The sequence below is a fragment of the Gastrolobium bilobum genome, unplaced genomic scaffold, assembly GCF_033153095.1.
Source record: "Gastrolobium bilobum isolate Gb01-03AN ecotype WA unplaced genomic scaffold, APGP_CSIRO_Gbil_v1 utg7094, whole genome shotgun sequence".
Classification (NCBI taxonomy): Eukaryota; Viridiplantae; Streptophyta; class Magnoliopsida; order Fabales; family Fabaceae; genus Gastrolobium; species Gastrolobium bilobum.
In genome coordinates this window covers 52357-66140 of record NW_026898828.1, presented here as the reverse complement: position 1 = coordinate 66140, position 13784 = coordinate 52357, and the positions used below count along the sequence as shown (strand labels likewise).

At 37.5% G+C, this 13784-nt stretch overlaps 1 protein-coding gene across 6 annotated transcripts in view; it reads right to left on the bottom strand.

The window, feature by feature from the left end:
* Window positions 1-13784, bottom strand: part of LOC133284523 (ubiquitin C-terminal hydrolase 13-like) — a 34452-nt gene that overhangs the window by 8616 nt on the left and 12052 nt on the right. For 5 of the 6 annotated variants that reach the window (XM_061481554.1, XM_061481557.1, XM_061481552.1 and 2 more), the window contains 5 exons: window positions 13607-13681; window positions 13386-13474; window positions 13201-13309; window positions 13043-13111; window positions 12778-12888 (listed from right to left, as the gene is read on the bottom strand). In XM_061481554.1, the coding sequence (XP_061337538.1) occupies window positions 12778-12888; window positions 13043-13111; window positions 13201-13309; window positions 13386-13474; window positions 13607-13681 (453 nt within the window). The remainder of the gene's footprint in view (window positions 1-12777; window positions 12889-13042; window positions 13112-13200; window positions 13310-13385; window positions 13475-13606; window positions 13682-13784) is intronic. The other variant, XM_061481553.1, reaches the window with a different exon arrangement.

Below are 13784 nucleotides of genomic sequence, written 5' to 3'. Positions count from 1 at the left end.
TGATCCCAATTATGAGAGCCGGAGTGTAGATGACAACCTTGTTATGTCAAGGCTCATCAATTCCATGACTTCCGAAAATTGGGGAAACCTACATACTATGTTTGTCGGCCAAGGAAATTCAGGACGAAGTTCATGAGTCCAATTCTGAGGTAGACAATATCACGGCCATGTTCCAAATTAAAGGAGTGTTGATGGAGTTGAAACAAGATGATAGGAGGGTCACACAGTTGAGCCTATACGACAAGCACGAGTAAGACACCCCCAACGATGCAGCAACCTAGAGGAAATTGGTGGATATTGACTGTGTTTATAAAAAAAATTTGGTACATAACCATGTTTTAAATGCAGCTAGGAGCAGGATTGTGGCAACTGAAGTTAAATGGGAGGAGAGTAGACTCCAACTCACTCAAAGTGCTGAAAAACATCCAGAAGCCGGGGCATTTGCTGTAGGGAAACCATCCCAGATGACAAACCTCGAAGGAATCGAAGGGCTTGGTGTGACAAATGCAGCAAACGTAACCTGCAAACTCCTCTCCATAAGTAAATTGAGAAAGAATCTAAATTGCATTGCTAAATTTGATGACAATAGTTTCTTTTTCCAGGATTTAGAATCAAGGAGAAGGATTGGCAATGCAAGGATTTATGAGGGTCTCTACATGCTTCAACAAGATGGAGGAATGCATACTAGTCACTTTGTGTCCGATGATCCCAAAGATAATGTAATGCTATGGCCCTTTAGACTAGGACATCCAAATTTTTCTTATATGCGCAAATTGTACCCCAAATGAATTAAATAAATATTATGTTTTTCCATCTTGTGAGATTTGTCAATTATATAAACACGTCAAAGCTACTTATCCCCCCATGGCGACTATCCCTCTAGGCCATTTTCTCTCATTCACAATGATGTATGGGGGCAGCCAGAAGCAAAAATCAAAATGGGACAAGGTGGTTTGTATCATTCATAGATGATCATAATCGGGTTACTCGGGTTAATCACCTCCATAACAAGTCTGAAGTGACATACGTCTTCAAGAAGTTCCACATGCTTATTCGAACACAATTTCAAACTCATATTTAAGTCCTAAGGAGTGATAATGCTATAAATTACTTTAACCAGAAACTCACGTCATATCTCCGCAAGCCCTCAAGAGTTCTAAACTTTTAATTACCCTATCAAATTGTACAAGGCAGCTACCCCCACATACAACCCATGTATAAAATCCCCCCAAGAAAATTTGGTTGTGTTGCGTTTTTGCACATTGACCTTGGAGGAAAGCTTGACCCTAGAACCATTAACTGTATTTTTGTAAGATATTCAGCCAGCCAAAGGATACAATTATTATAATCGATCCACTCACCATATGCATATTGTAAGAACCCGTACCGTTAATTAAGATATTTAATTAATTAATTATGCAAAAATAGGAAATGATTCCATAATTGACCCCAATAATTAATTATGAGGCTTAATAATCATAATAAGTGATTAAGAATGCTGAAAGTCGTTTTTCGGAAGAAAAGTGCAGATACTGGTTCTGCTAGTCGGTATAAATGCGTGCCGAAAAAGTATCCCAGAAAATTAAAGTAAGTGCATGATAATTACTAGAATAATATGTAGGACTTATAAAACGAGTTTCAAGTCCAAATAATGAGAACTGGTGCTAGAAATCGGTACTGGCTCTTAAAAGCGCGTACCGGAAAGTTGCTCAGAAAATTATAAGAAAAATATGATAAATCTCAGAAAATTATGTAGTTTCATAATCCAAAGTTTGGGATTAAAATGCTAAGCGTAGCAATTAAAGCTAATACTGTGTGTTTTAACCCTTAAGTGGCCTATAAATACTATAGTTGGGCACAAAACCCTAGGTGTGTTTTTTGAAAGAAACTCAGCGGCTGAGTGTGGCTTCTCTTTAGAGTTTCTTGGAGTCCTAGCCTTCTTCTCTAAAGTTTCCATTTTTTTTCTTCTTCCTCTCTTCCATTAAAACACCACCCATCCATTAAAGCTTTAGTTGTGTTGAAGGATAACCCTTTGTTGAAGATTTGGGTGCTTTCTAAACCTCTCAAGTTTTCATTTTTCTGTTCTAAAAAGAACCAAGGTAAACTTAATTATCCCTTTGTAAATTATTGTTATATATTACTGTTACAATATCATCTTTGAAATACTGTGCGTTATTTTTCTTCTGTAGCATATCTGCGTGATTTACTGACTTTATTGGTTTGCGTGAGTTTTTAAATTGAAAGTCTGAATCTTTTGTAGCAATCGGCCAGGCTCTGGTCCAACTTGAAAGAAAGCATATTTTAGAAATGGGTCTTTGAAAGCATTAGTTTAATATATATATATATATATATATATATATATATATATATATATATATTAGTCAAAAGCTAATAAAGAAAAGGCATGCTTATACTTATATATTGTTACAACGAAAGCTGTGAATGAAACGGAAGTACAAAAGCTAATAAAGAAAAGGCAATGAAAGCTAATAAAGAAAAGGCATGCTTATGCTTATATGATTGTTACAGGGGACGTTAAATATATATATATATGGGAAAAGTGTGTATAATTTTAAAGGATGTAAAGTTGTGTCATTTTAGGAGAGAGAAAGAGATAGATAAAGGAGGAGAGAGAGTTGACAAAAAAAATAAAGGTGTGGGCCCCACCTCTTTGTGAGAGTGAAAGGATGTAAGTTGTGTAATTTTAAATGATAGACACTTTTCCCTATATATATATATAATATATTTTGTGGTTATATATATATATATATATATATATATTTATAAAATAATAATGATCTAAAATTAAATAAGTTAAATGGTATGTTTTAAAAAGGATCTCCGGTTCGAAATGAAAAAGAAAATAATACCTGATTTCCTTGGAATTTTAGAATGTGTATATTGATACTATGATGGTCATTGAACCAGATCTGTGAGTGCATTGGATTCTATTTGTGGTGTGGACCCTTGTGATACCGAGTTCGAGTCGGAGGGGCATACGGGTACAGGTAAGCTTTCGTGTCCTCGGTTTAGCCATGTTGTGGTTCCACCATGTCCCATGGGGGTATGGTTATATGCATGCTGTGTTACATACTTTTGATGTTTTGGAAATGCTGTTGAGCTATTGTATGTTAGTGCCTTGTTGATATGCATGGAGGTGTTCCACCTATACGGTAAGCCTGAGTATGTAGAACATACAAGAGGGTGAGGCTGTGGGTGAGGTGCAAGCGGTGTTCCTTGTACTACATGTAGGGAATAGACGTATTCCTACATTTCTCTGGCCAGTAGATAGTGATTACACACATGCCATAGATATTTGTTGCACTACATAGTTTTGGAACTGATAATGATATAAATGCTTTTAGAACTTATATTGCACATGTAAGTGAGCTTGGGGTGGAAGATCCTTGAGGACCCCTTGTCTTACTGAGATTTCTTGTTTAGAGATCTCACCCCACGTTTGGGGAATGCTTATTTCAGGGTCAGGTAATGTTGAGACCTCAGGCGGCAGGAGGCCGGAGCTGAGTTAGATTGCTGTTATATTATGCTGCCATGATTGGATGCTGGATTTGCATGCTGTTTATGCTTATAGCTTCAGTTATGTTTATGGAGTTTTATGTTGAGACTTGTTGTTTACTATGCTTATTTGGTTAGCATGGGGATTGTCCATGACACATAGTATTGTTATGTCTTGTTTATGTCTTGCGCCTTTTGAAGTTGTAATAATGTATCAGGATATTGTCCGGATTACGAGATGTAATACCGTGATTTAGATACACACTTTATTTATATATTGAGGTATTTCAGTAGATGTCTTATTGCAATTTACATACAGGCGATATTTTATGAAATTCATTAAGTAATCAAGTTGGTAATTGATAATGACGTCATAATTGAAAAGAAAAAGAATATTCCGCAATTTTTAATTAAGCACCGCTTAATACGATGTAATGTTAATATTCCGAGTATACACGGGGTGTTACACATATTACCTTGAATGTCACCTAATTTGGAAATCAACCATTTAGAACCAAACACGCATTTAGGGGGAGACCAACATGAACTATCATGAAATCAAATGGATGCCTACTACTGAACCCAACATTTCGTCTGTTGTTGCTGTTGTAACTGAGCCTGTACTTTTTCATAATGAACTTGGGACTACCACTACACCTGTTGTTGCACCTGAGCATGCACATGTAGAAACTCCATAAATGAATGGCGATAAAACTCATTCAGCACCATAAAGGTAGCAAGAAATCAGATATACAATACAGAAGCCAAGACTTGATTCGTCTTGCACAGTTGAAGATCAAGGTCACAAGTGCAGCCAACAACTGATGTCCTATGCATAACCAGTCCTTCATCTCCAATTCAAGTCCTGAAGAAGCAACTAACCTGGATCTTCCACGGGAAAAGTGGTGGATCTACCATGGAAAAATCCCAGCTGGCTACAGATGGATTTTTACCATCAAGTATAATGAGGATAGAAGCATCAATAGATACAAACAGAGGCTAATAGCAAAGGCGTTCACGCAAACCAAGGAATCGACTATCAAGGAAATTTTGCTCCTGTGGCCAAATTCAACACTATCAAGGTGCTTCTTTCACTCGCAGCTAAATGGAATTGGCCTCTTCACCAAGGAGTTAAATCTAGCAATGTCCCAAAGAAAGTGTGCAAACTCAATGGTCTCAAACAATACTCAAGAGCTTGGTTCGATAAATTCACTTCGATTATCAAGACACAAGGATATATTCAATGCCAAATGGACCACAACCTTAGTTAAATTTGGTATATACCAGGAAATCACAATATTAATTGTATATGTTGATGATATTGTATTCACCGGAAACCATGGAGTCAAAATTTGCATATTAAAGAAATGTTTGGCAGATGAATTTGAGGTAAAAGATCTCATACAGTTGAGATAATTTCCTGGCATAGAAGTGGCATGGACTAAGAGTGGGATCAGTGTTGTAAAAACGTAGTGTCGAAACGTAGAAACGTATCGTTTTTACGTTTTAATCACAAAAAACGTGTCAAAACGGTAGTTGAAACGAGTTTTGGGTCGAAACGTAGTGTCAACTCGGTAAACTCGATTGACTCGGCGAGTTTACCGAGTTGACTCAATTCTAAAACTTGAAAAAGGGTATTCTGATATATTATTAATTGTAAATAATCCGTACAAAGGGTTCTCTATTTATAGAGAATACTTGACCTAATGGGCTTGGCCCAATACAACAAATAAATGACTAAATAATAACTAAATTATTATTATTTACAACAGTCCCTCTCAAGCTGAGGAATAGATATTTATCATTCATAACTTGCTAGTAAGCTCTTGAAATCTGTCTGAAGAAAGTCCCTTTGTCAATACATCAGCTAATTAACGCCCAGTGGGAATGTATGGCGTGGTAATCAACCCGCTATCAAGTTTCTCTTTGATGAAATGGCGGTCGACCTCAATATGTTTAGTCCGATCATGTTGAACTGGATTATGAGCTATACAAATAGCGGACTTATTATCACATAGCAGCTTCATAGGTCCCTCGCATTTTATTTTGAGATCATCAAGTACAATTTTCAGCCACAGTAACTCACCAATGCCTTGAGCCATAGCTCGAAATTCAGCTTCTGCATTTGATCTGGCAACCACATCTTGTTTCTTACTTCTCCATGTCACCAAGTTACCGCAAAGAAACATGCAATAACCAGTGGTAGAACGACGGTCAGTCACGGATCCAGCATAATCAACATCAGTGTAGACTTCTAAAGAAATATTGCCATCACGTTGGAATAACAATCCTTTACCAGGAGTAGCTTTAAGATACTGAAGAATTCTCTCTACTGCCTACATGTGTTTCTCCTTTGAATCGTGCATAAACTGACTGACAACACTAACAGCATAAGCTAGGTCTGGTCTAGTATGAGCCAGATATATCAATTTTCCAACTAGCCGTTGATATTGTCCTTTATCAACTGGAGGACTCTCCTCTTCAAAGCCTATCTTGTGATTCTGCTCAATAGGAGTATTAGAGGGTTTACACCCGAGCTTTCCTGCTTCTTTGAGAAGATCCAAAACATATTTCCTATGACTGATAAAAATTCCTTTGCTTGAATGAGCTACTTCTATCCCTAGGAAATATCTCAGTTTCCCAAGGTCTTTGACTTCGAATTCAGAGGCAAGCCGTGTCTGCAGAATCTGTCTCTCCACAAAATCATCACCTGTGATAATAATATCATCAACATATACAAGGAGCACAGTAAGCTTCCCATTTTGGGAGTGCTTGAAGAAAAGAGTGTGATCTCCTTGACTCTGTCTATATCCTAAGGTCATCATAACCTTAGTAAACCATCCAAACCAAGCACGAGGTGACTGCTTCAATCCATACAAGGCCTTTTTTAATCGACAAACTTTATTTTTCCCTTTCACAGAATCAAAACCAGGCGGGATTTCCATGTAGACTTCCTCTTCTAACTCGCCATTGAGGAAAGCATTTTTCACATCAAATTGATTTATATCCCAATTGTAATGGGCAGCAAGGGACAAAAAGATTCTCACTGTATTCATCTTTGCAACTGGAGCAAAGGTTTCTTCATAATCAATGCCATAGGTTTGAGTGTAACCTTTGGCGACTAATCGAGCCTTGTATCTCTCAAGAGTGCCATCAGAATTATATTTCAGGGCATAAACCCATCTGCACCCTACTGCTTTCTTTCCGTTGGGTCTATCAATAACCTCCCATGTTTTATTTTTCTCCAACGCATTCATCTCCTCTTGCATGGCTTGAGCCCAATTCCTATCTTTCAAAGCTTCATGTACTGATTTTGGGATTGAAGTAGAATCTAATGCTGAAACAAAGCTTTTGTGCTACACAGAAAGATTAGCAGAGGAAACAAAATGGGAGATAGGGTATTGAGTACAAGAGGGACAGGAAGAACAAGATTTCTTGGAACAATATCTTTTTCCTTTTCTTAAAGCAATGGGTAAATCATCAGAAGCAGTAGTAATGGGTAAGTCATCAGAAGTATTAACATCATGATCAGAAATATGAGATTCAGGACTTACCAGTGGTTCAGACGATTGAGGTTGCTGTTGAGGCAATGTGAGCTATTTCCTTCTTTGATATACCAATTCAGGTGTCACAATCTTCCGTATCTCTGGTGTACTTGATGTATCAGTCATAGGAGGATCAGTCACAGGAGGATCAGTCATAGACACATTAGGAACAGGAACAAGAGGAAGAGACACTGACACAGGTGAAGGAGTAGACACTGAAGATTCCAATTCAAAGAAGGAAGGTGATGAGTCTTCTGGTGAATTATTCTCCCCCTGAAGATGAGGACCTTGGAAAAAAGACTCAGATTCCTGAAATGTAACATCCATAGAAACAAAAAATTTCCGACTTCCAGGGTGATAGCACTTGTAGCCCTTCTTATCAGGAGCATATCCAAGGAAGACACATTTAAGAGCCCTAGGATCCAACTTATTGCGATGCTGTTTATGAATATGAACAAAGACAACACACCCAAACACTCGAGGAGGAAGACTTTGCAAAGTTGGAACAGAAGGAAAAAAAGAAGTAATGGAGTGAATAGGACTTACATGATCGAGAACCCGAGTGGGTAGACGATTGATCAAGAATGCTGCAGTAAGAATGGCATCTCCCCAATAGCATTTGGGTACATGTGTTTGAAACAGTAAGGCACGAGCAACTTCAAGAAGATGACGATTTTTTCTTTCAGCAACCCCATTTTGTTGAGGGGTGTCTACACAAGTAAGTTCATGAATCATACCTTGATTTTGTATAAATTGGGAAAAAGAGTGATTGACATATTAGGTACCATTATCTGTCCTTAGTCTTTTCATTTTTTTACAAAATTAAGTCTCAATCATTTTATAAAATTGAAAGAACAGTTGTGGTACCTCAGACTTTTCACGCATTAAGTAAACCCAAGTTACACGAGTGCAATCATCAATAAAAGAAACAAACCATTTATTTCCAGAAGAATGAGGGACCTTAGAAGGACCCCAAACATCAGAATGAATAAGATCAAAAGGTTCAACACTTTTAGTACTACTAGAAGGGAAAGACACACGATGATGCTTAGCAAACTCACAAACATCACAATGAAAAGACTCAACAGACTTAGACAAAAACAAAGACGAAAATAAAGACTTGAGTAAACTAAACGGAGGATGTCCCAAGCGCTTATGATGAAGCCAAATCAGAGAATCAGCAGTTGACTGGCCATGTGATAGCAAGATGTGATCCTTAACATGAGTTGCAGGAGATTGTGACACCAGATAGTACAGCCCACCTTGCTCTTTAGCACCCCCAATCGTCTTCCCCGTGGCGAGATCTTGAAAAACACAGTGAGTAGGAAAGAAGGTTACAGTGCAATTTAAATCTTTTGTGATTTTATGAATAGAAAGAAGATTAGTAGAAAGTTTAGGGACATGAAGAGCATCTTTGAGATGTAAGGAAGGCTGTAATTTTATGTTACCAGAACCCGCAACTGATGTATGTGAGTCATCAGCTACGGCTATAGTATGTGTGTCAATGGTAGGGTTATAAGAGACAAAGGGGTCAGCACAACAAGCCATATGATCAGTAGCACCAGAATCAACAATCCAAGAATGTTTAAAATCAATACATGAAGTAAGAAAAGAAGAAATTTTGGAGCTCATACCAGTCATAGCCAAATCACTAGTACCAGATGGCTTACTCAGAGAATCAAGTATGGTCCGAAGTCGTTCCAACTCATCTGGACGAAATGCAGGTTGGGTCTCATTAGGTGCAGGAGCTATATCAGATGAAGTAAAATGCGTTTGACCACGCATCATTGCCATCTTTTCTAAGACAGTTTGTTTTCCATGGAGGCGATAGCATAGATCCTTGATATGACCTGTTCTTTTACAATAAGAACACCAGCGATCATCTTTCTTAGGTCTAGAAGATGCTCCATCAGAATATTTTGGAAAGGAACTCCTGTAAGTAGAACCATCCTTTTTTGTTGAAATCATAGCAGACCCATCAGTGGGTTTAGAAGCAGCACCATCATTTGATGATAACATGACAGATTTATCAGGGTTCATCATAACACCCCGACGATTCTCCTCTCCCCGAACAGTATTGAAAACAACAGAAAGGGATGGAAAAGTTTCTTTGCCAAGTATCTGAACCCGAATAGGTTCATACTCGGAATTCAAACCAGCAAGAAAATCAAAAATACGCTCATTTTCCACCTCCTTGGCTAAAGCAGTAGCATCTGCAGTACATTTCATCTTCAAAGTCTGAAATTGATCAAGTTCAGTCCATAACTCCTTCAAGGTGCCATAGTACTCAGTCACGGATAAAGAATCTTGTTTTGTAGTGAATATTTTATTGCGCAATTCATAGCGCGCAGCCATATCCTGTTTCAAGGAATAAGTGGAGCGGACAGTTTCCCAAATCTCCATAGCAGAAGACAGGAACATACAGTGACGACCCACTTCAGGAGTCATCGAATTCCACAACCAAGTCATGATAAGAGAATCTTCATTATCCCAGACAGGAAAACTAGGATCAGTGGCAGTAGGAGCAGGGCCATCAAGATGAGCAATCTTATTGCGACTCTTGATGGTAGTACGAATGAGCTGAGACCACGATAAATAATTTGATCCATCAAATCGATAGCTCTGATGTAGACTTGGAAGATCATTGTGACCAAGAGGGGTCACCACAGATTGGGTAGAATTTTTTTCAGATGTGTTTAGAGTTGAATCAGTGTCGGAAGCGGCCATACTGCAAAGAAATACTCAAAGAATAGTACCAAGAAGCCAAAAAATCACAAAAAAATACCAAACGACGTCCAATCTGGGAGAAAAGCACAGATCCAGAACGAAGGGAAAGAGACGATCAGAACGGCAGTGGTCTGCGGCGGAGATTCAAAGCCACGCACTGCCACGCACCGGTGAAGCTGTCTGCGCGTGGGTGTCACTCGCGGTGGAAGTGGTGGCGCGTGCAGGCGCGTCCGGAGGCTTTCTGGGCTAATTTCGGTGGCTTGGTCGTCTGAGGAGCGCGGTCCTTTCTGGATCAGGTCGAAGGTGAAAGGACGTCGGAAAAGGGGCCTTCTTGTGCAATGAACAAGGTTGTTTGTGTATGGTGGCCTTCTTGTGCGATGAACAGTGATGTGGCTGAAGGTGTTTGGAACAAGACAAGGTGAACAGTGGTCTTCTCGGTCCAAGAGGTCCCCGGAAAATTTTTCCGGTGGCGGTTGATGGCAGCGAGAGAGAAGAAGAAAAGAATAAAACGCGGAAGCAGAGCCCTCAGGATCGAGAGCTCTGATACCAACTTGAAAAAGGTTATTCTGATATATTATTAATTGTAAATAATCTGTACAAAGGGTTCTCTATTTATAGAGAATACTTGACCTAATTTTGACCTAATGGGCTTGGCCCAATACAACAAATAAATAACTAAATAATTATTATTTACAACAGTAAAAAAAAAATCTGGGGTATTTTTGAGAAATCAAGTTCCCCCCAAATTAAAACAAAAATAAAACCCTACTCGCCATTCATGTGTGCTGCCGTCATCTAAAATGCAGCATCCTTCCTTGCTGTCATCGTTGTCGTTCCTCATTGTTTATAACAAAAAGAAATCGTGTCTTCTTCATCGTTGTGTTCAAGCAGGCAGCAGCGTCCTTCCTTGCTTCTTCAATCTTCCCTGTCATCCTTCCTTACAGATCTTGACAGCAGGCAGCAAGGAACAACGAAATCGTGTCTTCTTCATCGTTGTCTTCAAGCAGGAAGCAGGTTTTCTTGCTTCTTCCTTGCTTGCTTCTTCACCCTCTTCGCTGCCATCTCATATTCTCTCTCCTTAATCTTTCGAAAAAAACAACGTAAGGTTTTATTTATAGAGTTCTCTATTCTTTGTGCTTAACTGCCTATCATTCATTTAACTATTTTTTTTTTTTAAATTTGAAACTATTGACTGAATGTCTGAATGGAATTAGGTTTTTATCTTGGGCCTGAGCTATCGCATAATTTGTGTTGTCGTAATCTGCAATCGCAACTTGAAGTCTAAATCATTTTTTTATTTGGCTTTAAACACACTTCAACTTAATTAATCGATGCATTGTAGATTTTCTTTTTTTCATAATATCTGTTAATTGCAATTGTTGTAATAATTAACAGATTAGATTTAAATTATCCTACTTCCACCTTATTTTATTTTATTTTCTTTAGTGTTTAAACTTAAATTTGTGATGACTTATGTATTGGTGTATTTTGGATATATATATATATATATATATATATATATATATATATATATATATATATATATATATATATTATATATATATATATATGTTGGATATATTTTTTTAGTAAGTAATAAACTCTTACGTTTCGTTTACGTTTCACGATTTTACGTTTTTGCTCACCCATATCGTTTCTACATAGACTCTACGTTTTAACAACATTGATTGGGGTACCTGTCTCACAAAGGAAATATACTCTTGATCTTCTGGAGGAAACCAAAATGCTTGAATGTAAACCAGCTGAAAGTCCCACGAAAGCTTTACAAAGTTGGCCTCAAGAAAGATAGTGCTCTTATAGACACAGGAAGGTATCAAAAACTTGCGGGAAAATTAATTTATTTAACTCACACTAGACTGGACATTAGTTTTCCAGTAGGTGTAGTAAGCCAATTCAAAATAAGGCAAATGAAGAACATCTAGAAGCTATGTACAAAATTCTTAGATATTGGAAGATGATTCCTGGCAGAGGATTGTTCTTCAAATGGGAGCTGACAGGGGATCTGAAAGTATTCATTGATGCAAAATGGGCAGGATTAGTCAATAACAAAAGGTCTACCACTGGATACTGCATTTATGTATGGGGGAATTTAATCACCTGGAAGAGCAAGAAGTAGCCAGTGGTACCTAGGAACAATGCAGAGGCCGAATTTAGAGCCTTAGCTCTTGGAATTTATGAAGGGATGTGGATTCAAAGGCTGTTGGGCGAACTAAAGTTGAGTTGCTCTACATGAATGAAAGTCGACCGCGATAATATGGCAACCATTGGGATAGTTAAGAATCCCATTCACCATGATCACACCAAACATGTTGAGATTGACATACACTTTCGCAGAAAATTGATGCTAAGATTACTGAGTTGAAACATGTCTCATCTGGAGCCCAAGTGACTTATGTGTTTACCAAAGCATTGACTAGAGTCAAATTTGAAGAATTGATTTGCAAGCTGGGTCTATACATCTACTGCCCAGCTTGAGGGGGCGTGTCGCTGAAGATTATACAGCTAGCTGTTTTAATTCCAGAAGATTATACATTTGGCTGTTCTAATTCCCTAATTTATTCTTTTTTTTTAAATTGAATTATTTAACATTTAATTTCCTTGATTCTTGAAATCAGAAAATAACTCTGATCCGATTATTTTCTTATTCTTTAGCAATTAGTTTTATTTACTAAAGCTTTATATACTTGTATGTTGTATCATGCCTTCTACATGAAAATGAGAAGAATTATTATTATCCAATTTCTTCGTTCTTCATCCCACTTTTCTATTTTCTATAATTAGGCTATGCAAAACTAGTCTCCAAAAACCAAAATTAATTTTGCTATATTTAATCATTAGCAATATTTACAAACTACTCTTAACCAACTCTAACTAATTCTATTACACAGGACATATTAAAATTGAGGATACAACAACTCAGAATTTCAAGAAAAAGAGATTATAATCCTCTTATTTAAATAGTTCATACCTGACGGTTTTGCACATATTCCAAGAAGGAAGGAAGATCTGGATAGCGAAATTGCTCGCCACTACCAACCTTGAGGGGCTTTTGGTAGCAAATAATATCACCATCCTCAAGCTGTTCAAAAACACAAGGATAGAAGCAAAAGTCACAAAAAATAAGGCGTGCGACAATAAAAGTCAATCTGGGTTGGAGATGACTGTTAAATACATCAAACGACATTAGAAAGCGCTGGAAAACAAATCTACAGTTAATCACTCATAATTTATACCTGATTGGCACGGAATGTGGAATTCATGTCAACAGTTTCACACATGACATGAGGTTCAAATTTTATTTCCTGGATGTGCATGGTAGAACGTGAGTATTTTTGCTCTTCCTTATTGCAATCATGGAAAATAATGATACATTAGATGCAGATTGACTAACCTCAAAGAGGTCAATTTCTTCATCAATAGCAAATCCTGCCATTTGATTTAGTCCAGTCAAGATGTCCATGGGCTTCCCACTAGCTGGGACATAAAACCTACCAATATACCTGAGAAAAGAAAAGAAAAGGCATTTGAGTAATTAAATGAAGTTTCATTCTAAAAGGTAAATGATAGAGCAAGTACCGCAGCTTCTCATGAGAAGGGTCATAGAGTTTAAAGAATAGCATTAGATCTTCTTTTGTCTTTTCCAGACGAGGAATTGGCCAGAAATCCTAATTCATTGTGCAACGCATAATTAACAAATCCATGTCAATTACAAGTCAGTTGGAGAGAGAAGAACATATACTTAAAATTCACTAACAGACTGTCAGAAAAAAAGATGAAATTACAAAGAAAAAAAATACCTGTCCTTTCGATTCCAAAAATAACTTCAGCTCTACATTATTTGCCTTACTGGAAACTTCTCTTATCTGTCCAACCTACATGTCAAGAATCAGAACACAAACTTATACATCATGATCAGCAAGAAAATCTTAAAAAATATTCAATAATGGAGATAGCACTTTGAACAATGAAACTTTC